Source organism: Colletes latitarsis, chromosome 7, assembly GCF_051014445.1.
Source record: "Colletes latitarsis isolate SP2378_abdomen chromosome 7, iyColLati1, whole genome shotgun sequence".
Classification (NCBI taxonomy): Eukaryota; Metazoa; Arthropoda; class Insecta; order Hymenoptera; family Colletidae; genus Colletes; species Colletes latitarsis.
In genome coordinates this window covers 19,871,700-19,887,674 of record NC_135140.1, presented here as the reverse complement: position 1 = coordinate 19,887,674, position 15,975 = coordinate 19,871,700, and the positions used below count along the sequence as shown (strand labels likewise).

At 43.2% G+C, this 15,975-nt stretch overlaps 1 protein-coding gene across 3 annotated transcripts in view; it reads right to left on the bottom strand.

The window, feature by feature from the left end:
• The window catches only part of Bi (T-box transcription factor bifid), a 106,229-nt gene extending 92,059 nt beyond the window's left edge, over positions 1 to 14,170 (bottom strand). Inside the window, exon 1 of one of the 3 annotated variants that reach the window (XM_076768591.1) lies at positions 12,432 to 14,170. In XM_076768591.1, the coding sequence (XP_076624706.1) occupies positions 12,432 to 13,146 (715 nt within the window). In that variant the 5' untranslated portion in view covers positions 13,147 to 14,170. The remainder of the gene's footprint in view (positions 1 to 12,431) is intronic. The other 2 variants (XM_076768589.1, XM_076768590.1) reach the window with 2 other exon arrangements.
• Positions 14,171 to 15,975: the final 1,805 nt, after the last annotated feature.

The following is a 15,975-nucleotide window of genomic DNA, read 5'->3' as shown; positions in this document are numbered from 1 at the left end:
GTCAATTCTTGTACTTTTGTCAAGGAATATTACTTCCATCAATGTTTTATTTGTATAATGTTGTATTTTGTCAATATTTTTTCAGTTTCTGTGTGTAAGGTAAGTCTGAATTAACGTTAACTACAATGTATTTTTCTTCATGGTGATATTTTGTACTTTTATGGAAAAATAATATTCTCCAATGTTTTATTTGTAGAATTTTGTATTCCGATCATTAGTTGCAATATATTTTTAAGAAAACAGGATAGTTTCAAGTATGAGGTTAATACTCTTGATAAAATATACTTCTTTTACTGTGAATTCTTATACTTTTGTCAAGGAATATTACTTCCATCAATGGTTTATTTGTATAATATTGTATTTTGTTTGTATTTAGTCAATATTTTGTCAATTACTGTGTGCAAGGTAAATCTGAATTAACGTTAACTACAATATATTTTTTTCCATGGTGATGTTTTATACTTTTATAGGAAATAATATTTTCCAATTGTTTTAGTGTTTTATTTATAGAAATTTCTTTTCAATTTACAATTTTAAGTAAATACAGGGTAAATTAAAATGAATATTCCACAAGTCAAGCATTTCTTGACTAGATTGTGACTAGATCTTATAGAATGGGTTTTGAATGAATCGTTAGAAAGCTAAGTAAATATTTCATTATACTAAGTAGGTATTGAGTAGATGCTAAGTAAATATTTAATAAATATTTAGTAGATATCTAGTAAATAGTAAATAGATATTTTAATTAAATCTCAATGAAATCTTGGAACAGATATTTACTAAATATTATTGAAACTTCTGTTCTATTAATAATTGAAATACAGTCAACAACTTTAATTAATAGAGAAATTAACCAAATAGTCGGTTTTACTCTTCGTTTTTCATCCAAGCATTATATTGCTTGTACCAGAAGCAAACGTTACCTATTTATTATTCCAGTATACAAATGCCACCGGTATCTGCGTAAAATCCTCATAAATTCGGCGGCATCCCTTTCAATTAAATTAAGAATCAATAACAACCAATAATTAAGATAAAGTCAGAAAGTGCGATCAACTTTTCGGAATTCCGATCGGCGGTTTTCAGTTTTTAATCCCTCAGCTGTCTCGAAATTTATCGATTTTTTTCTATCGTTACCATGCTTCAGCATAAAATTACTATTTCAATTAGCAACCACCACATCGTTTAATTATTTGTTTCAGAATTAGCTTCGAACTTTTTCACTGAATATTACAAGCTACTTTATTTTTGGACAAATAAAATTTAATAATTCGCAACGACTCGAAATTCTTTCGTTTGTTATCGAATTAATCGATTAAAATTCAAATATCTCTTGGATGTTATTCGAGAATATTTGCTAGTACGATATTTTATTTGCGGAGACAGAAAATGAAATTACACAAACATTTCTGGCCAAAAATTAAATTTTTGGTATGGAATTTTTTTCTCGAAAATGGTTAGGATTTCAGGGGTATGTCTATTGACTAAAAATGATTGTGATTGGCACCTGCAACTAAAAATATTTTTTTTAGAACGATTTGAAATTTTTTAATTTTGTCGAAAAATTTCACACCTTCTCGAATTTTTTTCTCGAAAGTGGGTAGGATTTCGGGGGTATGTCTATTGACTAAAATTGATTGTAATTGGCACCTGCAACTAAAAATATTTTTTTTAGAACGATTTGAAATTTTTTAATTTTGTCGAAAAATTTCACACCTTCTCGAATTTTTTTCTCGAAAGTGGGTAGGATTTCGGGGGTATGCCTATTCACCAAAAATGATTGTAATTAATCCCCCTAGCTAAAAATAATTTTTTTAGAACGATTAGAAATTTTTAATTTTGCCAAAAAGTTTCTCCACCTATCCTTATAGTGAAGCAGTGAAAACCTTGCCTGTATTTACTATGTCACAAATGTGTATAACAAATTTTGTGATATTAAGGGGTGCAACAAAAATGAATTATTCGTTTAGTGATTTCGGTTCCCACGTTTCCATACGACGGCGAGCAGCATTTTTATTCGCGAAATAATCATTCGTAATGATGCAAATCACGATTATATTATTTATGACTAATGGTGCAGTTAATGGTTAACGGCACGGACACGGCTCCTGGTATTTTCTTTCCGTTTCGATCAATTGCCGGGTGCGCGGTTGGGGGAAAAAATGCGAAACCTGTTGCCACGTTAATGACTTCATGATTGTTATCAGACAAAGTCCGCGCGAGCCGATCATTAAATCGATACCGTTCATCTGTCTCGTATTTCTCTGTATCCGCGGCGTGTTGGGCCGTTTCGCTTCGATTCCTTCGCATTTTCATCGACAATGTGGTTCGTTTTTATCTTCGTGCGCAAACTTTTTAACCCTTTCGCTCGTGACGTGTTAAATTCACCACATTAAATTTCATATGTTTCGAATTTTCATTCGTTTGCTTACAATGTGTTAAATGTAGCTTGCTTGCATAAATACAAGTAGCAAAAACTGGTACCTGGTTAAACAGACCAACGCAGTACATTGTACCCAACGTATACATATTTTGAAATAATGAAACATGCACCTGTTCACCGAAAATCAAATTTATATCTCGAAAACAAGTGGGAAATGTACTCGAAAGAACTAACCAACGCTGCGTTCGCAAAAATTGCATTGACGTGTAATTTTCGATTTTGCGAACATTTTTCCACTGCTGATAATGCTATCGATTCTTTGTATTTATTTTACAGAATCTAGAATGAATTAGATGTTAAACGGTTACGAAATAATCGGTAACCGATAGTATCGAAACTGCCGCGATTGGTTAACCATACAAATGAAAATTCATAGAGCTTATCACGTGTCTAAGCTATTCGAAGATTAAATATGAAATTTCGAATATGTATGTTTATACAGTACTTGAAAGTCTCGTTTTAAATTATTTTTTAAAAGGAAAGGAAAGAGTTTATATATTTTCAGAAAAAATGGGACTCGATAAAATTTCCCTCCGATTTGAAAAATATTGGAAACGTTGCAGGTGTGAAAGTGATTTATTTTACAAAATGAGTTCAAAATTAATTCACTTAAAAACGCGTCAATCCTCCCTTTGACTGCGAAACACAAAGAAACAATTTTTTCTCATCGTGTTACCATTGCATCAGCTAAAATACAATAATTGCATCACGGTTTAAATATGTTCTTTTGCGAACAGTGTAAATATTGTTATTACCGGTCTCGATAATATTACTGTAACGCAAATGAGCGATCCGCGTGGTTTAATTGAATTGCATCGTTAGCCGCGTTGTTGTTGCGCCACGATTGAATCTGCAGTCAGAAATTCCTCGAAATATTCGCCGATTTTTGGAAAGAATTAACACGATTCGATGCGGTTTATCCGAGTATAATATGCTTTTAAATAATACTCGGTGTTCGTATTTTATTTGTTCGTACATGTACTAATGACGATGATTCATCGCCTGAGTCAGTATCAATTTCCGAACCACTTGTTGGTTCGACAATTTCAGTTATTTTAATCTCCTAACTTTCGACATTAACCACGATACATTGAATCGATCGAACGCATGGTATTATAAAAAAGAAATTTGTGAATCGCGACGATATTTAAAATCGATGTTTGCATAACGGAACTATTAGCGATTTTCCAAGTGAATCGTTAATAACGAAAAATTGCCGCGCCTAGAAACCGATAAACGATCGCCTCATTTTTTATCCAGAGAAATTTCACCTGGAAACTCGGACTACAATGCTAGTCGCCATTAATTGCGCCGCTTTCTATCGGCAGCGAGTTTTTTTATTTTTCTGCGGAATACAGAGTGTCCCGATGTACGCGATTCAACTTGATGAAAAACCTCTTTGAAAAAGCAAATCGAATACCTGGAATAACATTTTTACGTGCGAGCCTTCGTTTTCGAGAAAATCGATTTCGAATCCGTGTGGGGCACGCCCTTCAGCAATTTAGATTTCACTCTCATGTTTTCGCAGTTCCATTGCATTTAAACAATATGTACGAGGTTATATATTAACTTAAAAATGTAAGGCTGAAAGTAACAATTATAGATTGCAATTTTTAACATAGATATAAATAAAGTAGATCTTGAAAGGAGATCCAGTGTCTCCAGTCAGACGCACGTACCCCATACGTTTTTAAATTCGATTTTTTACGAAAAGTACAACTTGTATGAACAAAAGTCACTGGACATTTTCGACGTATTTTTTCGCGAACTTTCGTTCCGCGTATCACGGAACACTCTGTCTCGTGTATTCCGGGACCAAGGGTTACGCGGCTAGCGACACGCGGCGAATTTCGAATACGACGAACGCCGTGTCGTGCCCTTGGTAAGATTAATCACCGCGAAGCTTCGGTCAGTTGGCCGACAGCCCAACTAGAAAATGGTGATCAGTTTAAAAAATGGCCGGGAAAGGCAACAATAGTGACGAATCGTTCGTTGACGCTGATCTATCGAAGGAAAATCGCTACTGTGAGTTGCTTTCCAGAATTAAGTTGATCCTACTGTTCTGTTTGATCGATGAAAAGAGACGTATTTAATTATTTAAGTATATTTAAAAAACAATGACTTAATCTAAGTCAATGTCAATAGTAAACACGTGATTTCCAGCTTAGAATCGTGGCTATGAAAGTGTGAGGGGGAATCACGATAAGTAAACATTTTTCCCTAGTAATTCTCTAAGCCCAATAACAAGAACAACGCGTTATAATGCTCGAGGGACCATATTGAGGCTCTCGATTTCAACAGGCGTGAACATCGCCACTGTTTATACATAGAAATCTCCGTCTCTTAGAAAATAGCAGCAAGTTTGCATTCGCTGGTGCCATTCTCGTCCAGACTATCCCGCGACGTGCGAGGAATACTCGACTGAGTGTCGAGCGACGCTTCTGCGAAGGCAAATGGGCACAAAGGCTCGACCAAAAAGCGTGGAAATTTTATTGGTGCAAAACACTATTCAGAAACAATTACTTCAATGTTTTGCTAACTCCCAATCTGATCCAAAAATCAAACGACAATTTCCCAAACCTCGCATACTGTTAGGAACATCGAAACAACAGAGATCCAACTATTGACAATTTTTTTATTCAATTTTCTTCCACCCTCTAAATCACCAGGTCAAATACTTCGCGTTTATCGTCGAAATAATCTTATTCTCAATCTAGTTTCTTAGGAGATAGCTTTGTCAGGTAGCATCACGAAGCATCGTTCAGAGTCTAGTAAATGGCTAAGCGAAATAATAATGTTTACGTTGTATTAACAGATAGCACCTAGTTTTTTTTCAAGAATTTCTGAAACGATTGCAAGTAAAATAAAAAAATAAAAATGAAACTCTATCGTAAGCTGATCTGATGTCGGTATGTCTACCAAAAACTCTTTCCCTTTCGATCTCGAATAAATTGTCTACAGTTACCGAATGAAAACGCTTATCGAGATCGAATGAGAACTTTTTAACGAATCCTGGTAGCAAGAAACTGCCTTGGAATGGAAAAAGTCAGCGTGGAAGTGGGTTCGAGGAGCTCACAGCTGCTCCTTCGAGTCGCTCGCCGCATCGCGTTGAGAGACAACGCGTGTCAACGTGGCGAGGCGAATTAATTCATCATTGAGTCTAACGAAGGGAATAACTAGATGCAACGGATGAGGTGGACGCGTGTAATAATGAGATGTTAGATAAGAGACCGTTGGCTGAAAATCCGTTTCATTGCGATCCGATTCGCTTTTTCATCGTAGCCAGTAGCCTGACGTGGCGAGCGATCTCAATTTCACACAGAAGTTATCAGTGATCCTAGATCCGAAAACTATGGTCCTTAATGTCACTAGTACCATGTAGCTCGATGGTGACCAGCACGTCTGGCGTCATCGATCACTAGATATCGCGTTGTGCTAGGGGATTGCGCTACGACGAAATCCATTTGCACCTCGGGCACATTTTCCAAAGTTGCGTCACCCCTGGGCAGGTCGCGTCCGTTTTGCTGGCGAACGGTTGCCGATGGAACAAAGACCACGCGTCCTGGAAACGATATTGGCGCTCCGTGGCGTTGCTCGTTTAACGCGAAAGATATGCCAGATCGATTGCGTTATCGCCGACCAAGTCGTGATGTATCGCCGACGCGCGGTCAGGATTTTTCCTCCGAGTAGCGCTTGCCGCGTTCCCGATCTTATCGTCTTTCCTGCGTTATTGTAGCCATTGCCCAGTAGGACACTGTCTTTTACTCAGGTGACCCTTAGGTAACGGTTATCGACCACCGAAGTGGGTAATATTTTCGAAAATCTGAATGCAAGGTTTGGGTGGAGACTGAGGATTCTAACAGAAGAAACCTGACAGGATAGCGTTTCAGTTGTACAGATATTCTGTAGAGTTCAGTGATCTCTGAAGGTGCTTCTAGGGATTGGAGATGCTAGAGAGGTTGGGGTTTGTTGAGCTAGGTGGTTCTGATGAGATTGGGATCTATGGTTCCTAGATTTAGAGTCAATCGTAGTATCCAAGTTCAATTTCTCTGTTGAAGATTTAGTGGAGATGGAGTCGATGTCATAGAGTCTCTGGATCGAATTCTAGGATATTAAATAGATTGCTACCTAGTTCTTTACATTAAACAGACGTTGGCAGTGTACTGTCAGTGTTATGCGTAGCGTAGTAGCTACTAAAATTGTTTGAAAGCAGTTCTAGAATGTCAAGTAGCTGCACGTAGATCCGCGAGTTAATATATATGATTTTGAAAGGAGTCCTAAAGCTCTTTCTAAGTTCTAAGATAACTGGAGGGATTGTTCATCGCTCAGCAATCCGTCTACTTATTTTTAAACGAAGAGGCTAGCGGGTGATTCCATCTGCTAATTAATCCTCGCACTAACGACCCTTTTCGTTTCACCTCGTTACATGAAATTTATTACGGCTCTCATCAGGAACTCGGCAACTCGTCGAAAAGTTTGTGTATAAAATTGTTTGCAATTCTAGCCCCGCCCCTGTCTACTTTGTTCGCGAACACTGTGAACTTTTCACCAAAGAAACGCATTAGTGTTCCTAATTTTATTCCACGCAAGCAGAAAATGGAGGTTCTTGAACGTCACGAATGATTCGATGCATCGCATTCGACGAAACGCAAATTTCGACAATTTTTTCTCACTCTTCGAGTCTCTAGGTCAAAGTCTTTGCGTCTATCGCTCAAATATTTCCATTTTCAATTTATTTTGTCAGCAGTGTGCTTTGCCAGGGAATCGATCCTCACCAAACGTTGCTCCGCTAGACACAACTCGTTGCCACTGATCGTTCGATAACCGTTCAGGCAAAATATTATTGAGAAATAATTAGTTTGATGGGATGGAGGGGGGCGACACTCCAGCGACAACCTCGAGGACCGCGATTCGGCGAAAGAAGTAATTAAACGGGCCTAATTAGCGGCGTTTTATCGGCGGTAGGATTAACAATGTCCGTTCAGAGCAATTGGGGGACGCATCGGTGAACGCGCGAACAAAAGTCGCACTTTTGTCGGATTTTTTCCGTCGGGTGTGTCGCGCAAGAAAAGACAAACAGATAGACACGGTGGCGCGTTCCCGCGAAAAACGACCGCGCTTCCGGTGGACAATGGCAGCCCGCCAAGATAACGAGCGGTGTACGTGATCGCGAGAAATTTCGGAGTTTCGTTCAACCTCGTGATGGTCTTGAGAATACTTGAAATTTTTCGAGACTCTCCGGGACCATTTGGTTGGCTCCGAATCGACAAAGACCGATCGTGCAATTAATCTGTTTTTTTTTATTCTTTCCGACTTTATCGACAGCTATCTGCGCGCCATTTTTAATCTTTATGTTAACCTAACGAAAGCTAGTTCGCCTGTAGATCGTACGGATGACATATACATGCGTAGAAGAATGTTTCGAATAAAAGGCGTAAATACGAACGTTGGGTATGATAAACACGTTGGTATTCCAGGGTTACTTAACAGCTGATGAGCTGTTCATAACAATCACTGATTTTTGGAGTAATTTTCGATTGCTTCTGTTTGTATTTTATTTCAATTGACAGGTAATGGAGCTGAATTAGCTCACAGATCGTCGAATCAATGAACTTTCCTTTAGTTTTAATTTAGCTACCGATCGATTTGTGCGCGGAAGAGAGCTTTTACTTTAATTTTATTTTAGTCGGCCGCCACCGAGAGAAAACGCGCGCCCATGATGGCGAAATTGATCAATTTTTATTCGATTTCTCGACATACGAGTTTACAGGTTTAACTTTATTTTAATTGCTACTTAGCGCGAAGAACCGCGGTACTAATGAATTAACGTAGAACCGTGATCTATGCAAAATAGCGTCCGTTTGAATTTTACACGAATTATCAGCCGACGCTTGCAATCGAGGCATTAATGTACCTTCCTTTAATTTCAGTTTCACTGTTAATTGGTTCGAAGAACCGAGAGCCTGTGATGGCGAAATTAACGATTCCTCTTTCAATTTTAATCATTATTTAGCGCGCAGAGATTCGAGCTCATTACCGCGCAATTAACGACTTTTCTTACAATTTTGATTGAATTATTAACGCACGTGTAGAAACACAGGCTAATAATCGAAGAAGTTACCATTCCATCCTTGACATTAACTTTAATTTCTCGTTGTTTTAATGATTTCGAGTCGGCATTATTTACAATAATTTCGAGTTTGTATTGCACGGAAGAATTTTTATAAATCCTGACGAACAAGGGGAGAAATTGTTAAGTTTGCTTTGGGCTGGGATTCTCGGACCTCGAATAGCCGGGGCCGCCATTTTCTAACTTGCTACGAGGAAAATGACGCTTTGCTGATGTCAAACGTTGTTTCGCGTTTGAACATTGAATAATATTAGGTTGTACTTCGTAACACAACGCGATAGGAACAAAATAATAACCTAATTTAGCATAAAAAAATCCCTAAGTACTCAACAAATAAGTGATCTATGAAATCAATCTAACTATTAAGAGTTTTAGCGACATTTACTTCATTTTCAATCAGAATTTTTGAACTTTGGCAAGCAACATTTGATTTGTTACAAGATTAAACACATTATGCTGCTAGCAAACACTGTTTCACGTCCAAACATTGTGAAATACTGACTTGTATTGTACTATATTCACAAAAGAATCAAAATGGAGGCTTAATTTAGCACCTCCAAGCGTCTAGAAGGCTACAAGTAGCCAAAAGATAAATGATTACATTTGTTCTTCGTAAAATCGAATTTATTATTATACTACAAATTTTAGCCATGATGAATTTAGTTTAAACTATGATTTTTAGTTCATAAATGTTGAAGTGTACCCTAATTTAACTAATAGATGCATTAATCCCAACAGCTCTGTGTGAAAACTCGTCAGATATAGTGAATTAAAAAGTGTAGTGATGTGCATACTATCTCGAAATAGGATTCTGGAACTTCAGTCAATAATTTCCTCTTCATTTCGAGGATGAAGACTTCTGGCTGATGATACATTATCAAAAGTTTCAACATAGAAAATACTATGTACTCCAAAATGGAGCTCAACCTCATCAGCTGTTTAAAATCGCTAACTTGCCAATAGACAAATCACCATTTCACATAAAGTTGGATCCAACAGTGCATTAAGAGATTTGCTGACAGCGTTTTGGAAAACAGAAGACTGCAAATCACACTGTATAACGTGTCAGAACAATTTTACAGTATCTATCATCCGATATACTCTAAGATTGCAGTTCAACTTTATCGATCGTCTACGTTAACTAGCCAATGGATAAATCAACATTTCCTATAAAATTCGACATAACGGTGAGAGATTCACCGAGGTGGAGTTCATCTTAGACTAGAATCCACCGTTTCTGCCATCGGGACTCCAAAATTGCATTTCGCCTCGACGCCACGAACCGCCCACAAGTCGCTAACTAGCCAACAGATAAATCATCCCCAGTGATTCCCCATAAACTTCGATCGACGAGCGAAGCAACCGGGTCCCAGCAACGAGTCATCTAACAACGTCGTTGTAAAAGACTGACAGGCGACCGGTTGGCCAAGTGAAAACACACAAGCCTGCAAACGTTAACAAACCGATCCAACGGGAACGTCGATTCGGGAAATGAATGTATCTTGCGATCAGAGCGGATGAACGAGCGATGAAACGGTTCTCTCACGTGCTGAGCGTAGATCTTCCCGGTACGATTGTCGAAAGCGTCATACGCGGGCCGCCGCGTCAGCTACGCGGTGCTTTCTAGCTACGATATGTATCCGGCGCTCGCGAAAACCGGAGAAAGTGAACCGTGCACGCGAAACGATCGGCCGGTACCGCTAAATTCCGATTACCGCCGAAATAAGCATCAGAACACGGATATCGGTTTGCGCAAACACGCAACAAGTTCACCGCTGTTGCTCGTAAAACAGACCCGCGGATGCAGTAATTAAATGCCGGCCGATTTTTCTCGCGGGATAGCTCTTTTTCACTGCGTCGAGCCCGAGAACCGAGGAATTCCTGATCGGCGAACCTGGTAGAACGATGTTCGAGCTGGCTAAGGGAATAGACACCTGGTCGCTAATGTTTTTTTGGTGTAACCGAGGCTTCCAGACAACTTTGACGCAGAAATTGACGACTCGTTTAAAGGCTACTGGAAGATGCTGAAGAATTCCGCGGAATTCTTTAAGGTTTAGTCTCGTATCGTGGAGTTCGGTCCTCGTAGACCTCTGTTTTAACGAGCTTTTTTGGAACGACGACAGCGAATCCGTAGAACTTTTCAGAAGAACCGATGATTCGTGATGTTTTATGTTGGATCGTTGACTTGGAGTTTCACACAGAGAAAACTCAATAATTCATGAAAATAGCAACGATGTTAATGCAACGAAAACTTCTTCTACAGTAGTAACTCTATTCCGGTTGTTTGCTACGCTAGTGGCGAGTATTTGAACATTTCCAAGGACTTCGCGTAACTTCTGGAACCTCCACTTTGATCACAGTCGCAAACAGTTTGCATTTTTGCGCGACGCGTTCCGTCAACGTTGATTCGAGTTTCTCAATTTCAATTTGGAGCAACTTGTTTACCCGAAGGCTTTCGAAAACACGGCTTTTAACGAGAATTCCCCCTTTCTTCCGAATATTTCATCTTCTCTGCAACTTGGATCTTGAACCAAACACTCGTGAACACGAATTTACGTCCGAATCCGACTACCGTGAGTTTCCAACTGCAATTTATAATTACTAAGCATCTTGAAACGCAGGTTTCATTGAAGTCCTGCGAGTTTGCTTGGAGTAACACGCGGTACAACTGGTTGAGGACCTCGTTCGTGGGCAAAACAGGATATTTATCTGATCTGATGACTCTACCGCGAATGATAAGTCGTATTCTGTGACAGTTTTTGGAGTTGCTTATCTACGCGAAACCTGTTTCGCTTGGAGAAATGACCTGGGTACTTAAACGTTTCTAATTCTTTCTGTAACATAAGAGAGACCACCTTGTATCTTAAAATTCATCTAGATTTGAAAATCTACTCTGTATTTTGCGGAGCAAATCATGTCTTTGCGATCTTGTCTTCGCTATCTAACATGTTTCCGGTATGGGAAACGTACCGTATCGGATAGTATCTCTGTCTAAATGTCTATTTCGAAGCCTAAATTTTTTAATTCACCAATTACAAACATTACGAATAACACGGGAAGAAATTTTTTGACAGTATATCGAATCGAACGTTAACCCTGATTTCTTCTTTAGACGTTTGTAAATTCTGTCATCTACTACGAGTCTACCTCGATATATCCAGCACTGGTTTGTTGTACAAGCACTACATCGAACAAAACGTTAGCCTGACTTCTCTGCCAAACGTTTTAAAACCCTAAATATCACCTAGTACATGTCTACCTCAGTATTCCAAGCACTGTTTGTTGTCCAAGCACTTTGTTCTGCAAACTTCGTGCACCAATCTTACTCATCCTCCCTTAACACACTTTCCACCGTGCCTACTCTCCTTCAGAAAGGGATTTTTCAACAAACTTCAGTCTCTACGTGTACAGAACGTTCGTCTCCATCGTGTTTCAATTTTTATCGCTTGAAAACAGAATTTTCGACTCTAATACGTCTCTCCGAACGTCTGTGGTAGACAGAACACAATTCTTCGGATACACTTTACCGAAAATTGTCCACTGTCGATCTAACGATCCTAAGTATCCCTGAACGTATCGATATCTAGTTGGGACGACACGACACTCGGAGTATTTCTCCCGTACCTATCCTCCGACAGAAAGGAGTATCGCTTTAAAGTTTCATCGGTCGAAAACAGAATTTCGAACTCTAGAACGCGTACGTTTGAGGTCACAATTCTTCGGGTACACATCGTAGAAAACTGTTCACTGGTGATCTAAGGATCCTAATCTTTGCCGAGCGCACTGATCTCTAGCTGTGTGGACACGACACTCGGAAGATCGATCTCCAGGACTAGCGAAAGAACACAGTTTGCTCACCTGGTGGTGTGATGCCGTGAGGGTTCAGATGCGGATGATGGTGCGCGCTATTGAGGATTCCTTTTCCTTGTAGATGATGTGCCGTCGGGCCGGGCGAGCTTGTCGCCGGCAAGTGGGCCGCCGGATTGTAGAATCCGGCCGCTGCCAGGGTGGCAGCGCTGAAGTAACTGGCCACGACCACCGCCGAGGACGGATGCGACAATTCCCTTTGGCTGAGCAACGGCGGCGGCGTTTCCGGCGCCGCGGCCGGGCTACCGGGTCCTCCTGGTGGCGGCGAGGCGCTACCTTGCGACGACGAGCCGCCCAAAATCGGCGGATGAGTGTTGGCCGCGGTCAACAACGAGGAGACGCTGAAATCCGTCGGTCGCGGGGCGGCTGGGGCCGGCAGGTGGCCGCCGGATATGTGTCCGTTGGGGTTGCTGGACGGTGTTCCAGCGATCGAGGTCGGAAAGGGCGAGTGCTGATTCAGAGCCGTCGCTGACGCGGGGTACGCCATCCCAGGCCCCCCCGCCTCGGCCCTCGGCCCCGTGTTCGCACCCTCGACCACGTTAGCCTCCAATTCTCGTCTACGCCGTTGACCTTCTATGTCCTTCGCGGAGGAGTCCACCTCCTCCTCCACCACCTCCTCGACCCGTGATCGCTGCTGCAGCGCGGAGGGTTGCGGAGTGCTGGCGCAGTGGGTACCCCTGCACGCTGTGTCTTGTTCGAATCTCATCGAGACGGGCGAGTGTGCCGAGTCGCGCGAGATTCCTCTTCGAGTGACTCAAACCGAGGGACTCTATACCTAACTGACGCACTGTCTGTTCACTAATCGCGACACCTATGCCGCCAATATCGCGTCTTTCCTGTTCGTTCTCTGTATCACTGGCTAGCTGACCGTCAACCTATTAACTGTTCGGTTGGTTCTCGGACATGATTGGAAAGCGTCGGTGCAAGCCGCTCAGGAACGGATCCCGCGATCCTGGCTCCGTTCTCGTAGCTGCCACTGAGATCTCTCGATCGCCTCGAGCACCGTCGCGAGCTGTCCAGTCGACATCGTACGTCGCGACGGTCTAGCTTCGCGGCGAACCTGCGATCCAGGTACAGCACTCTCCGTAAACACCCGGTCAACCAGCAGCACCGTAATCACACTTATTCATTCAACTGAGACACACTGGCAGCCGGTGGATCTTTCGGACGAGTTGTATCGGAGTCCACTGGCCGCGTCCGTAAACACTGTGGGAATAATATCCTGCGGTTCACTGTTCACTGACGTGCACTATGTCCGCGGGAAGTTCCTCCCTGCACACGCTGATCACCTCACTGCTGAATCCGGTTGCGTTGGCGCGACGCGAGCAACGCGACGACACGGAGTAGGCTGGCGAGCGAGGGCGCACCGGGTGGAGCGGCGTCCGACGGTCGGACGACGCCGAGGACAGTTCAGCCGCGTATATCCGCACGCGAAAACCAGACGACAAAAAGGCAAGAGAGAGGGCTCTACGGCTCGGTTCAGCAGCGAACCTCGGCTGGGGCTGGAGAGCGGACGAAAGGTGTTACTTGGGTGGCGCCGCGATGGTCACTGAGCAGCGCTAGGATTGACACCTCCTCTGGGGGCTCACCCCCACACCTCCCGCAGAGGTGTTGGTGTGCTAAAGTCCTCGTCCGGATTCAGGGCGTGTGTACGCGCGGCTACGTGTACGCGGACGGTCGCGTGTAAGTGTATACAGACGAGCGGAGTGTGCCTGCGCCGCCGAACGGACGCGGGAGGCGTGAATGCTGGAGGGCAGCGACGCGAAGACTGAGACGGTGCAGGGGCTCCTCCTCCCTTCCCCTACGACCCCGTCTGGTGCGCCTGGTGGGGGAACTTGCCGGTCGAGCCACTCTGACCCGTGCATGCGACGGAGAGGGAAATACGATCCGGTGAGCGACGGACAAGCGTGGACGAAGCCGTCTACTGGCGCCCTTCCACGAACTCCAGCGGGCGATAATGAGCGCTCGTAGCGCGGATTGGCGTTCCGGCGCCAATCCGAGGCGCGTTGCTCTCGACGCCTTTTCCGAAGTTTCGCATCCTTCTCGTGCTCTCGACGCTTCTCCTGACTGTCTCTCTTACCCCCACCATGTATCGAGCTCTGTACGATACTTGGAACGCTCTTCCCTCGTTCTCTCTCTCCTCCACCGCTCCCCACCACGTCGCGCGTAAGGGTGTTAACCGCGAGTACGCCCATTAACACCACCCTCCCCGCGATCTCAGTCTCGTAGGCGGGGGTTCGATGGGGAAGGGGAAACGCCGATCGACGTTGCTCGAAACTTCGCTGCGGGAACGTTCGCGATTGACACGCTGGATTTTTACCGGTGCTTGCTGAATGACTACGGATTCCGCTTTTCTGGAGTACTTGGCATCGAGGTGTTTAATAAAGAGAATATTTTAAGATTCTTGCGGGAGACGTTTCGAAAGTTTTTCCGCGGGCTTTAGTTCCGGTGAACTTTGTAAAAGGAAACTTCTGGGTTTTGAAATTTTAATGATTTCAGCTCACTTCGAGTTGAAATTGAAAATTGTTTTATGTTTTGTAGAATTGATATATATCATTTTTTATGTAACGAAGAACTACTTTACAGTAGAGTTGATATCTAAGAAAAAGCTACACCTTGAAGAACCGTGTGATATTCGTTTCTTCCCTTGGAGTATTAGACTCTATAGTTTCAATTCTATGCTATCGTTGAAAAAATACATTGAAGCACCGCCAATCAGTTTTAAAGATTCTTGAACTTGAGACTCGTCAAACTTATCGCAATAACGAAGATTCACCGCAGTCCTATCCACTCGACCAGATGGGGAATCCGCGTCCGTCCATTGCCAGCGTTTCGGGATGCCTGGATGGCCCGTTTTCTCCATTAATCCGGAACGGCACTTCATCAGTCATAATTCAAGCCGATTGGCCGTGTCGAGAGCCGTCCGAGTTTTCCGCGAAAAGCCGAGTGAGAAATTTTCGCGAGCTGTGCCAAAATTCGCGCTAGCCAGCGTCACGAGCGTCACCCCCTCCCATCGTTTGCGGCCCCCCCTCTCCGCCGCGACAGTCGCGGAATTGACTTGCGCCGCGCGACGTGGGATCGACAGCGAAGGAGAAACCGCGGACTCCGCCCACTTGGCCCCCACCGACGCGCTACTCCCCGCCGCGCGCTATCACGTGACTTCCCCCACCGTGATGCTCTCGTCAGTCTCGCGCGTCCCTTCGCCACCTTCCCCTGCCTGCTCGCGGTTCCGCCCCCCACCGCCGCGAGAGAAACCTCACGGTTTTTCGTTCCATCGTCGTGTGGCCCCCTCGTCCTTCGCGCCGTCGAGTGTCAGCGAGACGCCCAGCGCGTCACAGTGTTGCCAAATCCGCGAGAGCTTTTCCACCGGCGAGACCGGGCCACCGTGATTTCCAGAAACACTTTCTGCGAAAGCTGCCTCGGAAATCGACGATCCTTTTCGTTGGTCAGCGACGCGTTCGTCGGGACGATCGATTCTTATTGAAAACTAACTTTTCGGTGGAATTTCGAACCGAAGATTCCGTTGGAGGTTCTC